Genomic DNA, 17,483 nt, shown 5'->3' on the forward strand with positions numbered 1-17,483 from the left:
CTAAAACTTTTGTATTGATCATTATTTGCACTCCGGTGGTGTTTACAAATAAATCTGTTTGCAAAAATGTTTTTTGGTCCATTTGTTGGACTTGGTGATGGGACCACGGTCTCCAAAATTGTCTGTTCCATTCCATTTCAGAGGCCCAAAAACCCTTACCTGTCAGCTCTTGCACACATCCATAGAGATTTGGAGAAGATCCTTCTCTCGTGCACTCATTTGTGGTTCGCATTAGGTTGTAGTGTATGCTTTACATGCCATTCGAATGCATTGTGATCCTTGTTGGATGCGCTCATAGGCTCAGATTGCCTTGTGGGATACTTTATTGATGGATATTTAGCACACATATGCTATTTTATGCTGAGGGACAGCTTTGACATATTTCAATGGATGCACTCATAGTGCTATGCTCACTTAGATGAGACATTATTGATGTTTATTCCCATGAAGTTGCATTTAAAGGAATAAGGGAATCATAAAAAAATGCCTTTTTTGCTCCAAAACCATTCAGAGGACTTTCCAAAGGTTTTTGCAAGGTCTTTGTATAGGAGGATGCAAGTAAAGTCACCCAACGAGTTTCTCCTTTCTCGCATAGAGCTATAGCAGTAGACTTTGAGCTCTAAACACACACTCGGGCTCAGCTAGAACACTGACGCCTTGATACTAGTTGAAAGATCTCAACAACGGAAAGGGAATGGAAGAAGGTGAAAGAGAGGGAGAGCCATAAGAGAGCCACATAAGTTTTGGTGGGTACAGGACAACCTCATCTTCTATATCATCCATATATATCTATGTCTTTGAGTATTGTACATACATAACTGGGATTAAGGTATAGTGGCCTTTAACCCCCACATTTAGGATATATTAAACATGAAGATTATACCATAAATCAATGAAACTAGTGAGAGGGTAAAGCAAAATTGTATGGTTTTTTTAGCAGGAGCAATTTGATAGGATCTTCAATTTCATGAGGGTTTCATCATGCTAGGTTCCACAACCACCCATGTGGAACTCTATTGTTTATCCCAACCAAATTGATAATTTTCCCATGTGGTGTATGAATAGTCTAGATCATCTCCTATGTAACCATGGTAGTGGATAAGCTTCTCAAAATAATGAAGTTCTTTTGGCAAGAAGAAAAAATATCACCATAAGAGCTACATACATATACATTTCATGCATGCATACTTTTGGGGCTAATTTTGAAAGTAGTGGGGTCTCGATGGTGTGATCTAAATTCCCACCAAGTTTGGTCACACCATTGAGCCAAAATTGGTGATTTATGGATATTATATACAATAGAATATGGTAAGTATTGGGGTCCTATCATGACCTAAAATACCACCGAGTTTGGTCCAAGTTAAATCACTCTAGTCCCTTGTTTGGACAAATCCTATATGGGATTAGTAGTGGGGTCTTATAATAGCTAAAATTCTACCAAATTTGGTCAACAATTGGACAAAAATTAGTGAAATATAGAGACATATATGCAATCAACATTGTATCCAAAAAAATTGGACTTGTATAAAGTCCAATTCCAAAACTGGACTAAATACAAGTCCAATTTTTTAAAATATCATACTTCCATGGTTTTTTTTCATATACTTCAAATCAAATATTGCAACATTGGTTGAAACTTTACACACCCACTTATATAGAGTAACCATTGGCAGTTTTTCTAGCAAACTTTGAAAACCCAAATTTAGTCAAATTACCAAATACTAGATAAGCTTACAAAAATACCTTCTATGATTAACCAAATAATTACACTTTGGTTGACACCACATAATTTTGAACCAAAGTCCTCCTCAACATGTGGCATGTGCCACATCTTGGCCTCTAGCTCCCTTTCTCCCTCCTCCTCCCCCTCCCCCACCCCCTCTGCCTAGTCCCTTTCTCCCTCCTCCTCTGCTTGGGAACTAATTGCTTCAAATCTTGTAGATTTGGAGGGACTTGGATGACTTTGCCAGATGTCCAAATCGTCTGGTATGGAGCATTCGTGAGAATTTTGTTGCTAATTGCAAAGTTTGTGCAATACAATAATGTGTCGGTATCATGTCGTTTCAGTTTTTGTGATCGTGATATTAAGCTGCAACCCCGTCGGTCGCTTTGCCCTTTTGTCAACCCACAACAACAAATTAAATGGTCGCTATTCGCGCAACGGCAAAATAAATAGAATCTACAAGCATCCCTTTCTCCCTGCCCCCTCCGCCTCCTCCTTTTCTCCTTGCCCCTCCGCTTCCTCTTTGTTGGGTGAACACTTTGGGGATAGATTGACAGTGGAGTGCCGAGGAGTGGAGGTGTAGCAGAAATGTGCCTTGCTTGTCTATGGATGTTTGGATGGTTGTTGTCCTGTACTTGAAAGCGACTAAGGCACCTACAAAGAAATAGGATCAATGTAATGCCTCACGATATTTGAAAACATGCTAAGAAGCAGAGCAAATCAAGGCAAACAAGAAAGCAAGATTGATGCAATACCTCACGAAGTTTGAAACTCGTGAAGGAGCATATCTAGGCAACAAGCATGCAATGCTTTGAAACTTGCCAAGGAGCAGAGAAAATCAAGGCAAATAAGCAAGCCAGGTTGGCATGAGAATGCAAGAAGCAATTTTACAGAGCTAGAAATTCTACCGCTTTGATTAAAGTGAGAGAGATACAAACAAATTTTACCAGATAGGAGGAGAGAATTGTTGGTGAAGCAATTTTCATGCCATTGAGGGTGATCAAAGTGGGCGTAGCTTTAGGGATGGTAGCTACTGCGAAGGCGATGGCGGAAAGATCAGCTAGCATTAAGCTCAGGCCAACACCAGAGCAATTTATGTCGAATTACAACAAGTTCGAATTACATCGCTATACTACTATACCAAACATCCACGGACAAGCTTACGCCATATTTCAGGGCCAAAGTTGCGGGAACAATTTGGGACTTGAGGTCATCAAGGTAAAGTTATATTTTGGCTGTGGATTAAGGATTTGCCCGAAGCAATGCATGGTATGGCAACAACGTAAGGTTTCTTCAGCATCAAGAAAATGAGCAATAACAAGTTCATATGCACCACCTGGATTACCAAAAGATTCGCTAGCATGCAAATGACTCAACCGAGGGGCAAATTTTTAGGCTCGATGTGCGATCATCTTCAGATCCAATGAAAAGATTTGCATTTCTACACGATTTTGCAAGCCCTCACATCTATGATCCAAGAAAGTGTTCAGGTTCGAGATCCTTTCAATGCTATGGAGTCCATTTTAAAAGAAAAAAATTTAAATTTAAAAATAAAAGAAGTTTTTGAACATGTGGCTCATTTAGAAAAAGAATATAAAATTGAGCAAAATGATTGATTCACATATGGCCTATGCCACATCTCCTCTTTCTTTTGAACATGTAGCTCATTTAGAGAAAATATACAAAACTGAACAAAATGATTAATTCACATATGGCGTACGCCATATGTTGTTTTAGAGAAGGCTTCCTTTGAAGTCTAAGTATTTCTAAATTTGAGAAAAAAAACAAACTAATAGCAAAAAATGAGGATTTTTAAGAAAACGATTCTAGTTTGTTTTAAAAATAAATTTCTTTCCAAAAACATAAATTCACTTTTGAAGGATATCTTCAAATTTATATTCAAAATGGGGGTTTTCTAGATATTTTTATTTTTCCCCCAAGTTATTAACAAAAATGAGGTTTTTTCAAAAACTGTTTATAGATTTTGAAAAATTTGCATTTTTTTTCAAAAAAATATAATTTCACATTTGAATTTTTTCCCAATTTGATAGCTCAAAATCGGGGTTTACTAAAAGAATTCTTCACAGCTTGATTTTTTTTTCATTTTAATTTAAAAAAGATAGGGTTTTTAAAAAAATACTTGTACATTTTGTTTTTTTTTCTAATTTTCTACCATTAAATTAGGGTTTAGGGTTTCAAATTACTAACAAAAATGAGGTTTTTTCAAAAACCATTTATAGATTTTGAAGATTTTGCATTTTTTTCCAAAAAAATATAATTTCACTTTTGGATTTTTTTTCCAATTTAATAGCTCAAAATGGGGGTTTACTAAAAGAATTCTTTACAGCTTGATTTTTTTTCATTTTAATTTAAAAAAGATAGGGTTTTAAAAAAAATAGTTGTACATTTTGATTTTTTTCCTAATTTTCTACCATTAAATTAGGGTTTAGGGTTTAGGGTTTCAAGAAGAAAACAAGGAAATAGGTATGTCCAACCATGCAAATGATGTTCCAAGGGTATGATACTTTGCAAGGACTTACATTAAGGCCTATGCAAAGTATCATGCCCATGCAAAACACAAGAAGCATGTTTTATGCTTTTAATACTCATCCAGGATCCATGGTTTAAGTAAGTGAACAAGAAAATATGCATGTCCAAACTTTGTAAATGATATTCTAGGTGTCTGATACTTTGCACAGGCCTTAATCTTACTAAAGTTAGGCCTGTGCAAAGCATCATGTCCATCAAAGATACATACATAGGTTAGAAATACACCCTTGCATGATGCATGGAAAGAAAGACAAGTATTAGGACCTGTCTATGATTAGTTAGAGTGTGCTCCACCGGATCTCCCTCTCTCTCTCTCATGCACACACACACATACACACCTCCTCTCTCTCTCTCTCTCTCTCTCTCTCTCTCTCTCTCTCTCATAGTGTGTCAAGCCCCCTTTACTAACTCCCCTCACATGTACACACACACACATGCACACACACACAAAAAAGCACACACATATATATAACTTTTAAATATGTATATTATATATAATATGTATTATTTTTAAATAGGTATATATAGAAATTCTATCTATATAATACACATATATATATCTATATAATATATATAATAGTATATAATAGGTTATATGATCCCCTCTCCTTGTCTCCCCTCTCCCTCCTACTCTCTCTTACTCTCTCTTTCTTCTTCTTCTGTGTGTGTGTGTGTGTGTGTGTGTGTGTGTATCCCCGCTTATGAGATTATAGGTCACATGTACAACTGCAGAGTGTCCGAGTTCCAAATGCCAGATATTTTAAATCTTAATATATGCTAATATATTAAAATATTAATATATTTAAAAATAAATATCCATATTTAATACTAAATAAATATATTTAAATCTTAATTTATATGAAATTTTAACAAATATTACAATATATATTTTGGATCTTAATATATCATAAGTAATAAATATTGTATTTCAATCATAATTTAAATACTTTTTAGTAAATATTTATTAACTAAATATATTATTTTAGTCTTTAGAGTTTAGGGTTAGGGTTTAGATCCTAAACACTTTGATTATTTTAGACAAAATTAAATTATATATTTTTTGAGGCGTTTGGTTTGAGAAAAAAGTCCAAAATAAGAGAAAAAGTCCAAAAATTTTAAATACAATGTTAATCGAATAGTGGGATCCTATAATGTCCTAAAGTACGACCAAGTTTGGGAAACACTCCAATCCTTGTGTTGCCAAACCGTATACATAGAGTGCTTGGAAGGATGTGAATCCTTTACTAAACCATAGGGCCCTTTTCTTAAAAGAGCAAAATGATTTACAATATAAACTAAGTTGTTGGATGCTTGGTCCTGTTAGCTACGTATGCAATACAAAGCTTCATGTTAAGGTGGATCCTATGCTCCCTTTTTGGAAAAGGTATTTTATGTTGATTGTTAAACATCATGAAAACCCCAAGCATAATGATAAATTTTAAATTTAGGATGATCTTGTGTTCTAATCAAGAGGTATTTAATTATAGTTAATTTATAAAAAGGAGGCTTATTTTATTCAATGGTTTTAGTTTATATATGAGGGGGTTAATATAGCAGAAGTGCGTTTAATGGCTACTTCAACCTATTGGTTTTGTACATAGGGTGGGCCCATTTCTTTCAAATCCATGGCTATAAAACTCCTCAACCTTCTATATCTCTCTCTCTCAATTTTAACCTAGTATATTCCTCCCTTTATCCTAGCATTGAAATTTCCTCTACCTCTAAGTTTCATATGGAAGGTTTGAACTATCTACATATTATGAAGTGCAACAACTATTCTTTAGTAGCATTGAATTTTCCTCTACCTCTAAAGGTTTCATAGGCAAGGTTTGAAGTATCTACATATTTTGAAGTGCAACAATTATTTTTTCATAGCATTTTTCAATAGGATCGTACAAACTTTTCATCCTCACTGCTCTTACTCAAAGAGGAATACTATGGTGGACTAAGAGGAGAAAGCAAAGTAGAAAAGCATGATTGTGAGAACTTTTCTTAGCTTTCATAATAGACATTTAAAATATAATGATTATGAAAATATTTATACTTACATTTTGTTGTTATTTCGACTTTTGATTTTAAAAAATGTTTTGCTTTAGGTGGCTACTTTGCAACATAATCCCAATATAGTAAAAAACTCCAATTCAATAAATGTTCAAAGAAAATATCCTAAGCTTCCCAAAATATAGATTTTTAAATTTTGGTAGCACCCTATCTAAATTATTTTTAAAAATACTTATAAGTGGGATGAAGTAATGTATGTAACAGAGGGAGGTAGATAGAGACTGTGTAGCTTTAATAGATTTAAATATCAAACTTTCTCCAAACAGAACATGAATCATGTGACTACAATGACTTTTATGATACATTAAATGATAAGTTCTAGGAATAATTCAATACACAAACAAATGAAATGCATTTTTCCTCAACTTTTAATTTTCGAATCAAAGGTAATGGTAATGGGCACATAACTCTAAAGAATATAAAGGTCTAAATTGGCAATTACTTTCCCAAATTGACAAGAAAAAGGTTAGAAACATGTTAGCAAATATTGACTACCACATTAACTAGACTTGCTTGGATAATTTGTAGGGCCGTAATCTCTCTTCTCTATCTCTATCTCTATCTCTATATCTATATCTATATATTAAGGAGAAGTTTACTAAAGGTGGTGACATGGCAAGGCGTAACAACTAAGGCTATTGTCAAATCTTCTACATCAACTGTCAAGCTTTATCCTGCCAGGAAATTTTTGAATGCTTAGATTAGATCCTTACGAATGAAGTGAAAAAGGTCACCAGAAGAGGACGGACATGCGATAACCTGAGAAATTAGACCCGAGTTGTAGTGTTGTTTCGGAAGGACTGACGCTTGATTCCACCGAGGCCTTTGGTCTGGACGAATCCTTTAAACTCGACGATTCTTGAGCATCTTGACAGTTCGTTGCGATTATCGTAGTCCCTTGCATCGTGTACATGTTTGAAAGCTGCAAGGCCATTGCAACGTGTACTTAGACGAAAGAAACGCGTCATCGAGTCAAAGTGTAACCATGAGAGAGGAGTTACTGTACCTTTGTTCTCAGCATCTCATTTTCTTGAATAAGCAGATATTCCTGAAGAAAACGTATCGAACAGCTACCATCAAACGACAAAGAAGTCATGCAATTATGCGTGCACAGTTGTTTCTAATCATCAAAATGACGCACCCTTTTATGAAGTTCTTGTGTTTGTTCCAGCAGCAATTGAACCTGGAGAGAAGTTTACCATGAATATGAACAAAAAACTAGCTGCATTCTACAGATGCTGTAAGATTTTTCTAGAGCTGCACTTAGGAGCACCCAATTCTGAGAGCCCTTGAGGCTGAAGCTCTTACCTTTCTGGTCCGAACTCGGTTTAAACCTGTGTTCAATTGGTTTCTTAGCTTTTCTAAGTCGTCCACTTGGAATCCTGCGAGATTTTCGCCCATAAAGTGCCGCCACATTTGCCTCAATAGACCCATTGTTCAGACAAGAGATATCGCGAGTACTTTTTCAGTGCATAAGCTACTTGCAATTTACACGTCACGTAAATCAGTTGGCTGATCTTCGGCTACACCTTTCTGTGTTTTGCAGGAACGCCAATTGCTCCTTCATTCTGGCAGCCTCATGTCTCCAATACTGCAGTGCCATGACTTGTGAGAGACCCACCAAGAAGCTTCGGCCTCGACATGATCAATTCCAAGAGAGATTGTACGCAATTCACCCTAGACGAAAACACCTCTTTTAAAATTTTGGGATGAGAGGAAGAACCAAGGTCATGAAATAATCTCAAACCTGCAACATGGATATGCCCTTTTAACAATGGAGACAGTTTAAGAGATGATATGCTTCTCTCTTTGTATCATTGAAACGTGGATGTTGTCGCGTTCCACCAATCGTTTTCTCGCTATTTATGAAAGGCCTAGGCGTAAATGAAAGAGGGACCAAGATGTTATTTCGAATCATGCCTACCGTGCATGCGAGACTAACACATCGCAAAGATTGGTGTGGGTTAGTCTCACATTGGAGTGGTGGTCCCTTCATTCTCATCTCCCCTGTGCCCTTTTGAGAGTGGCTAGGTGACAAACTATGATGGATCTACTAGATAAAATCTATGCTTTGCCATGGTGAAGTCAAGCAAGGGGGCACGACACACTCAAGCACAAGGGAGCATGATGGGGATCACACTTGTCAAACCTGCAAGATTGACTTGTGGCAAAGATTGGCATGGGTTAGTCCCACATATAGAGTTTTAATTGCTTGTGGAGCCCATATGTGAATGGGAAGTCCCCTTGATTCTTATCTCCTTTAGGCCCTTTTATAGATTTTTCATTAACGTAAATAAACTCTATGCTTTGCCATGGTGAAGTCAAGCAAGGGGGCACGACACACTCAAGCACAAGGGAGCATGATGGGGATCACACTTGTCAAACCTGCAAGATTGACTTGTGGCAAAGATTGGCATGGGTTAGTCCCACATATAGAGTTTTAATTACTTGTGGAGCCCATATGTAAATGGGAAGTCCCCTTGATTCTTATCTCCTTTAGGCCCTTTTATAGATTTTTCATTAACGTTTACATTAATGCACCATTCATGAATATCATTTTTGGTCCCAAATAGCATGAGAATGACATGACCCCAAAAAAATAGCAAAGAAATTAGATAAATATAAAGTCGATTCATTCCGTGATGGTAATAACATGAAAATTTATAGTAATAGAGTTCATACCAATGGGCCATCCAACTATTATAATGAGTAATTGTATTAGAATTACCGGTACATATGAATCAAACCGATAGCAGTATGGCTTTTTTCATTCGACACTACTAGGCACATGATGCTTGTTAATGAATTATTTTTGTTTCTTTTATACACATTATATTTTCCTCCATGTATATACACATCTTAAATTCTTTCTTACAATTTACATGCTCTCTATGATTGGAGGCATAGGCATTTTTCAAACTATCATATATTTTACCCTCGATGTGATGGATATTGTAATACTTTGATGATGTAGAAACATGATCTCAACCCATGTCTTTCTTCTAATCATTCCAATGGTAGTAGATGGAAGGTAATACAATGCATGGTACATGGAGAAATATATGAATTTGCATTTGTTTATGCTCCATGAAATACAGCTCATGGACCAAGTGTACGGTCAGAGATTATTGTATATGGCAATGCTTTCCTTAGTGACTCTTTCAATATGGCTACAAATTTTGATGAAAACACAACAAATAGTTTCGGCATGCTATTAAGACAAATCATGGGTTAAAGTAGTATTTCAAATTCATGCTTTTGATCTTTGGATTTTACCTTTGATTGCAATACACATTCACAGTACTGGGCTGGCTTGACAGGTAGAACTTAATACACGCTAGCTTGCATTATGTGTCGTGACAACTCGCATGCACTTTTGTATCACTCACCCTTTTGTATGGGTCTCTATTTTGGTATGAATACTAGTGCTTCTATGCTACCCCTGCCAAAATTTCTTATTGTTAACAAAAGTTATCATGAACATCATTAGTTCACCAAAATGATAAAGTACGATGCATGCCTTTGCTCCCTGAAGCCAATGAGGATATGGATGTGGCCTACTACTAATTTTTCATGAGGATACTATGTGTCATCAAACACTATGGTCAATATTATTTAGGGCAAAAAAGATAGAATGTGGTAGTTGCAAAACAGTAAGGTCACTTGCACATATGTCAGCTCAAATCATTGCAACATGCTGAGACACTTAATTTTATTATAGGCCAGGCATGCATAAGACAAATTGACCAGTGAAAACTTAAAAAATGGTGAATCTATGCAAGACCAATTCTTTTGAGGATAAGGGTTGCTCATCCAAAAGTTTTTCAAATGTTTTCATGCCTCTAGATAGAAACAACCTATTGCTCAAGAGGAAATATTAGATGGAACTTCGGCTACATTTGGCCATTTATTTTCTACACCTTTACCATCTACTTCATGGGAGCGTGTAGCCAAGAATGTTTTTTGGATGGAATAATGCCTATATTGTTGCCTGAGGATGCTATTAGCCTGGATATGCCTTTCCTCTAAGGAGAACTTGATGATTCTTCAAATTCTCTGGGCACATGGCAATTCCCAAGATGGGATGTCCTTACAATAGATTTCTTTCATGCATATTAAGCTCATCTTAAGGATATGATCCTTTAGATGTTAACCGGTCTTGGGAGATATAGCTTCCCCTTCCTTCAAGCAATAAGGGCCAGAAATTTTGGTCTTGTAAAAGCAAAAGTGTGAAACGCTTTTTGATTGGCATCCCATTACTTTATTGCTAGCTAAAATGTTGGTTAATTGTTTGAAAGGAGTTCTTGTGTAGGCTTACATCTAGTCTAGCATGGTTTTGTACCACAAATGTAGATACATGAAAATATTGCCAATTGCATATAGACATTGCTATACAAATAAGAATTGCTCATTATGTCGGTAGATATTGCCAAAGTTAGTGTATTAAAATTTCATTGCCCAAACTAGGAACTTATGGGCCAAGGATGTGTAATGCTATCTTTTGGCTAGATCAAAAAAGTATTACTCAATGCATTCTTGGTGGTGACCTCTCATGTTCATGGACCCTTGGTAGATCAGTGCAGCAAGGATTCCCCTTTGGATCATATTTATGCAAATAATATTTTTTGCTTCCTGCAAAATAATTTGTCAAACATGTGCTCTCTTATGGATGCATTGCAGTTATATGGATTAGCTGCTGGGTTACGTATTAATTTTAACAATTCTAATATTTTACTTTTTGAATGCCAAAGATTGGCATGAACTTTTGTAATTGGGTCATATTTTGCAACCAGGACAAATAATAGAATAGTTGGGATACTCAATTAGCTGGTCTATATCCTCAAAGGATGAAACCGTTAGGGTAATGCAAAGCATACAAAAGAAGCTAGATTACTAAAAACTCTCTACTAAGCCATTGCATGTATTTCTACAAATTATACTAGCAACTATCATGGCATACATATAGTTCTACTAGGCCATTGCGTGCATTTCTACAAGTAATGATCATGGCATACATATAGTTCTACCCTTCTCTATTAGCATAGGTAAAAAGACCTTGGATGCCTTCATGTCAGAAGCAAGGTAATGTTTCAGCACTCTGGGCACTTCATCTGCATCAATACCTCTCCTTAGCACTCCACCAATGCCTTGGTGGTACAACACCCCATAAAAGAGGGTATATCAACTACTATCTTTGCGGATCTTCTTCTGCTAGTATTTAGTGCTTTCAGTTGGGAAAGAGAAGGCAGTCAAGAATCTATAGATGTTTCCAAAACCAGGGATCACTTGCTTCTATGGCAGCTACTACCAAATTTTTCCAAATCAATTAAGGCAATTTTCAAATTGGAACACCCTCCTTTCACAATCTTGAAGGTAAAATCATATTCTTGCAGGATTGCTAACCACTTAGCCAACCAGCCTATGGGATGCGACTTTTAAAATGATGACAAATGGTTTTTCCACTATGGGATAGATCTACCCATTGCAAATTTTTAAAAACTAACTTAACAAACTTTTCAATGCAAAACACCAAAGACAAAGCATGCTTATCTGCCTCAGAGTAGCACTGCTTGGTATCCAGCATTTGTTGTGAAGCAAACTGATAGGATACATGAACTAGTCTTCCCCTTGCTAGAGTAGGATGCCAGCTAATGTGTGCTGTATGAACGCACAATTGATGTAGAAGGTCTTAGACCAATGAGGATTGCATAGGATGGTCTCAAAAGCAGGGGCACTCTTAATTTGCACAAACCCTTGATTGCAATCTTCATCCCAAAAGAAAACTATGCCATCTTTTAACAGCATGGTCATTGGATGTGTCAAGGCAGCATACTGATCCAATAAAGCGTCGATAGTACCCAACCAAATTGACAAAAGAATGCACCTGATGCTTGGTGGTAGGTGGAGAAAGCTTGAGGATTCAATTCTACCTTTTTCGGATGTAGCCTATTACCATTTATGGAAACAATGTGCCCAAGTAACCTCCCTTGGGTGACTCCAATAGTGCATTTCTTAGCATTAAGGCTGCCATTTGCTTCATCGATTCTGTGAAAATCCATCTGAACCTTCATGACATGCTCACTTTGTGTGGAGAAAATTTAAAGATCATCTAAGAATATCTCTAGGAAATTCCCCAAATAGGGGGCAAACACCATCTGCATGAACCATTGGAATGTGGCTAGAGCATTGGTGAGGCCGAAAGACATCACTTTAAAAGAAAATGTTCCCCAAGGGGGGATGTGCACAGTTTTCGAGCAAAAACCTACGAGTAGAAAAGTCCAAGCAATAATTTTTGACACCAACCATGCTTGTATATTTCTCAAAGGAATATACAATTCTTTCTTAATTTCTCATTTATGGAACCATATACTTACTTATTTTTCATTATAACCCTCATTTTAGAGAACATCATCTATATATGAACAAATATTGAACACTTTAGGAACTCCTAGAAATACCTCCCTACCATACTCTCTTTTGAGGATTGTGGTAATTCAATCAATTTAAAAGAGATTCCCTAATCTTTAGCAATCCCATATTTGAAGCTCTCATATAACAATATATACCATATTCCTTGGATGAGTAGGAAAAAGATATTCGGAACCTCATACTTAAAGCCATTATAATCGATCATAAATTAATCTCTAATACATTATCAAATATGGGAAGGCAAGGGAGGGATTTTCAAAATATTCCCAATTCTCCAAACCTAAGTACTTTTAAGGAAATTGGGTCTCTACTACTGAACTCCTTCCTACCATAATATGAATTACGGAGAAGTTGTAACTCTCATATACATCTTGAAATTTTTATTTTTTCTCTTTTATAACTATAAAAAGTATAATTTTAAGCCTACCATTGCATAGATCATGGAATTTTGAACATTTTTCCTTTTTAAAGCTCCTTAATCTGAGCTAAGGAGCAAAAGTTATGACCCCCTTCTACATAGGCTCTCCAAGGGTATTCCGTCAGCGGAATAGGGTTGGGGCAAGCTCTTCAAACCACAACTATATTCCTCTGGAAAAATACACTTAGAGGTTCTATTAAAAAGGTATTATATATTTTTCTTAGGTCATTCTGAGGAACTGAAGAGGATATTTGCTCAAAATTTCATGATCCAACCAATGGTGAAAGGAAAAGAAATGATTTTTGAAAGTCATAAAATAAGTCACCACTTGGACATTATATATGTATATTATGTAAAGGTCTATTTATATCCATATCTATTTATCAATATTTCATATTTACTTACATATTCCTTGAATTAATTTGGAATTCTTTGCTCCCCAAAAATGACTTGAGCCTATATATTTTGACCCCTCCCACCTTTTGTCTGCTCGTCACTCGAGGGTTTTTGCTCGAAAAATGGAACCCCCCCCCAGGGGTAGAAAATACAATCTTATAGATGAGTAGATGTCTCTGCAATTCTGATTTTGTAAAACCCAAAGTAGCCGTCACAAAAATTGTACATCTCATGGCCACTTAGCTTCTCCAGGATGATGTCTTGAAAGGGCCCAGGGTGATGGTCTCCCTTGGTGGCAGCATTGAGCTTCTTGTAGTAGTTGATGTAGACCCGTCGCATGTTCTTCTTGGGTGTGATGACTACAGGCGAGACCCATTCTATATTGTGAACTGGAACAATGAACTCATCCTATACTAAATTTTGCAATTCTGTGCGCAATGCATCAGTATTAATGGGCCCCAATCTTCAGTACTTTTGGGCTACCAGCTTGACATCTGGTTTTAGATCTATTTCATGTTCTATGGCGGTCACATGGTGGAGATGATGGTAGGTAGTTACAAAGAGATCAGGAAAATCTTTGAACATCTCTAGGAATTTGGGTGGCGATGCAGGGGGTACGTCCATTATATAGATTTCTTCTTTAGAGGCCTCTTCTTCATCTAAATCCTCAAGAGATTCAGAAACTGTAGACATGAAGTAGTGTCACTTCCTAGCTCCTCTTCTTCTTCTAGCTCTGTTGTACCAGGTTGGACTAGAATCTTCTCCTTTGAAGCACCAAAAGACATGTGTCCAATCTTCAGTAACTGACTGCATCACTCCTTCTTAGCCATGGTCTCCCTAGTATGGCCGGATAGCTCCTTCTAGTATCTTCTATATCAATCACATAAAAATTAACTGTGGTGGTCAACCCATTGACTGTGATGGGCAAATTCTCAATGACTCCCAAGGTGGCGAGTCTTCTTCCATCTTCTACCTTGATTCAATTGGAGGAATGCCTATTGCATTTTAAATTCAACTTTTTCATGATGCAGGGTACCATGATGTTGCATGCGGCACCACCATCGACACACACACTTTTGATGTGGCAATTATCTATGATGGCATCTATGGTGTGTGGGTCTCGATCAATGTCTTCTGCAATAGATGCAATTTCCCATACCTTCCCTTTCTTCTTGGTCCTCCATGTAGAAAGCCCCTCTTGTAGCTCACGCATAACCTTAGGGCCTAGTACTATAAGTTGTGGGAGAGTTATGTTCAAATACCGGTTGGTGATTTCTTCAACCACTGAGTAATCTTCTTGCCTTGATCCAATGGGAAAATTTGAGGGTGACCACTTTCTTCTTTGGGATTTGGAACCTTTACTCTTTTTCGCAAAAGGACCAAGCATCTCCACATCTGGAGGTTCCAAGAAAGACACCTTCTTCCTTGGTCAATCAAGTCGACTGGAGGAAGGATTCATAGCTTCACAACTTCTTTTCCCAAGATCCAAGATCTCTACATTTGAGTCTCCTGCATTACATTCACCAAGAAGGTTTACACACAGGCCATTTGGGCATTCTATGTGGTAATGTCCTTTCTAGTGACAATCAAAGCACACGATATTGGCACATTCTCTTCGGGTGTGATTGGTTTGATTCTTGATTCCTACCATCTGAAGCTAAAGATCATTCAGGGCCGGCACCAAATTTTTGAGACATGGTTCTTCAGATGGCATAGAAAGGATGGGGGGCTATTGGCAAGTTTGGGGAAACCCTCCAGGTGGTGGGTGAGAATAGATCCCTGGGGAGGATGTGCATACATTCCAGGAGGATCTTGCAGATACATTTCTGGTGGAGGTGGGGGAAGTGTCCCAGGTAGATGCAGTAAGATTTGAGAGGGTTGGGGTTGAATTATGGCCTTCATAGAGCTGCAGGGCCAGACTAAACCTTGTCAAAATTTTGAGCAATTTCTTGCACCCCCTCCATGGTGTCTAGGTATTTCCACTTAAGTTTGAGGTGGAACTCATCTTCGGCTCAAGCAATCAAGTAGCTCAGCACATGTTGAGTCATTCCAGCTTGAAATCTAGCATTGGCTTGTTGTAGAAAAGACGGGGGGATGTTGGTGAGGTTGGGGAAACCCTCTAGGCGGGGGATGAGGATAGATCCCTAGGGAGGATGTGCATACATTCTGGGAGGAGCTTGCCGATAAATTCCTGGTGGAGGCAGGGGAAGTTCCCCAAGTAGATGCAGTAAGACTCAAGAGGGTTGCGATGGAATTATGGGCTTCTTAGCTATAGGGACACATTGAACCTTGTCAAACTTCTGAGCAATTTCTTGCGCCCCCTCCATGGTGTCTAGGTTTTTCCACTTAAGTTTGAGGAGGAACTCATCTTTGGCTCAAGCAATCAGGTAGCTCAGCACATTTTGAATCATTCCATCTTAGAATCCAGCATTGGCTTGCTGCGTGGCAATGAAGTGATCTAGAAGCATGGTTGCTCGATCCACATATTCATGTGCCGACTCCACTTCCAACTACTTCAGACTTGCCACTTACAAGTGCACATTCTCCTGCTCTTCTTCCTTGCCAAAGTACTCGATCATGGCTCACATGCCAAGACTAGCTTTGTTAGGTGACTTTGGGTAGCTTCTCATACTAGACTTGTGCTAATCCTTCTAAGAATGTAAGAAGGACCAACAACTAGTGATCCTCGGGCAAGAAATTTAGTGAGACAAACCCTGCGCTTGAATGCAACTAGATATTCTTTTGGATTTTTGTCCATCCAACCACAAAATACCAGGATGTATGCCATAGCAAAGGATGACAAGAAAAATGGGGCACAAGGGGGGGGGACAGAGAATACCACAAAATGGGAGAGCTGTTGGCCTATCTATAGATGATGGAGAGTAGAATTTTGAAATAAAATTCTGAACATGAGACTTCTAAAACATACGTAAGTTAGAAATGGAGATTTTGGAGAGCTGCAAAACGGGAATGTCTTTGGAAAATGCATAAGGATAAAAAAATCTACCTACTTCCTAAAATTTTAAATATACACTAATCATTTCATTGCCAAGAAAGTTACCATGCTCCTTAATTTTGTAGCCCAAAAGGAACAAGATGAAAGGTTGAATTAAATCACATAGCTTATTCCAAACAGGTTGGCAGTTCATACCTAAGGCATAGCATCAAGTGGCTATCATGAAGGACATAAAAGTATCATCTTTGGGAATCAAATCTTGTGCATATTTGACCCCTTTGCAAGCAACAAAGTATGCCTTGTCGGGTTCTACAAAGTATGCCTTGTCGTAGAGCTTACTCCAATGTATGCTCTACGAAGCCATGCCATTCACCACATTAGAAGGACATTCCAACCAACATAAATATAATAGAAGACTTGCCAATAAGCAATTAATTGGTGAGAGAAAGGGTTTCCCTGGATGCTCCCTTTGAAAGAGCGTACCAAATCAAAGACTAGTTCCCAAGACACTCCAATGATGAACCTAATGGACACCAACCCTTATTGATTACTCATTCCCTCACCATGGATATAGCTTCATGCCAATCAACTTTTGAGGTTAGATAAACTTTTTTACTAGGCTTGGACTCAATGCCTTCATCATATATGAAAGAATAGTCATTCTTTATATGAAATGATTTTCTGGTCGTGATATATGCTAGGTGTCCTATTGGTGGGAATGACATTGGCCAAATAACATCTTATTGAAAGTCTTGTGCATTGTTTACATTGCTCTTGTACTAGATAGACTATAAGCCATCTCTAGTGGCATTGTTTGCCTACCTGACATCTCCTTGCAAGATTATAGGATGGCCTCCAAAACTGTTTTCCTTCGCATCAATTTTCCAAGTATTTCTAGCTTTTAGGGAGATCTCACTCCTCTCTTGATGACTATGCCCACTTGTTTTTTT

General features: G+C 37.5%; 1 protein-coding gene across 1 annotated transcript in view; it reads right to left on the bottom strand.

Annotated features, from left to right (window-relative positions):
* Nucleotides 1-7,064: 7,064 nt before the first annotated feature.
* Nucleotides 7,065-17,483, bottom strand: part of LOC147887274 (agamous-like MADS-box protein AGL11) — a 98,074-nt gene continuing 87,655 nt past the window's right edge. Inside the window, exons 4-8 of the mRNA XM_087394263.1 lie at nucleotides 7,864-7,925; nucleotides 7,643-7,754; nucleotides 7,476-7,517; nucleotides 7,341-7,382; nucleotides 7,065-7,256 (exon numbers count right to left, since the gene is read on the bottom strand). Coding sequence (XP_087250389.1) covers nucleotides 7,065-7,256; nucleotides 7,341-7,382; nucleotides 7,476-7,517; nucleotides 7,643-7,754; nucleotides 7,864-7,925 — 450 coding nt within the window. The remainder of the gene's footprint in view (nucleotides 7,257-7,340; nucleotides 7,383-7,475; nucleotides 7,518-7,642; nucleotides 7,755-7,863; nucleotides 7,926-17,483) is intronic.

This window comes from Dipteris shenzhenensis, chromosome 23 (genome assembly GCF_047967505.1).
Source record: "Dipteris shenzhenensis isolate YYH24624 ecotype China chromosome 23, Dip_SZ_1.0, whole genome shotgun sequence".
NCBI classification, from domain to species: Eukaryota; Viridiplantae; Streptophyta; class Polypodiopsida; order Gleicheniales; family Dipteridaceae; genus Dipteris; species Dipteris shenzhenensis.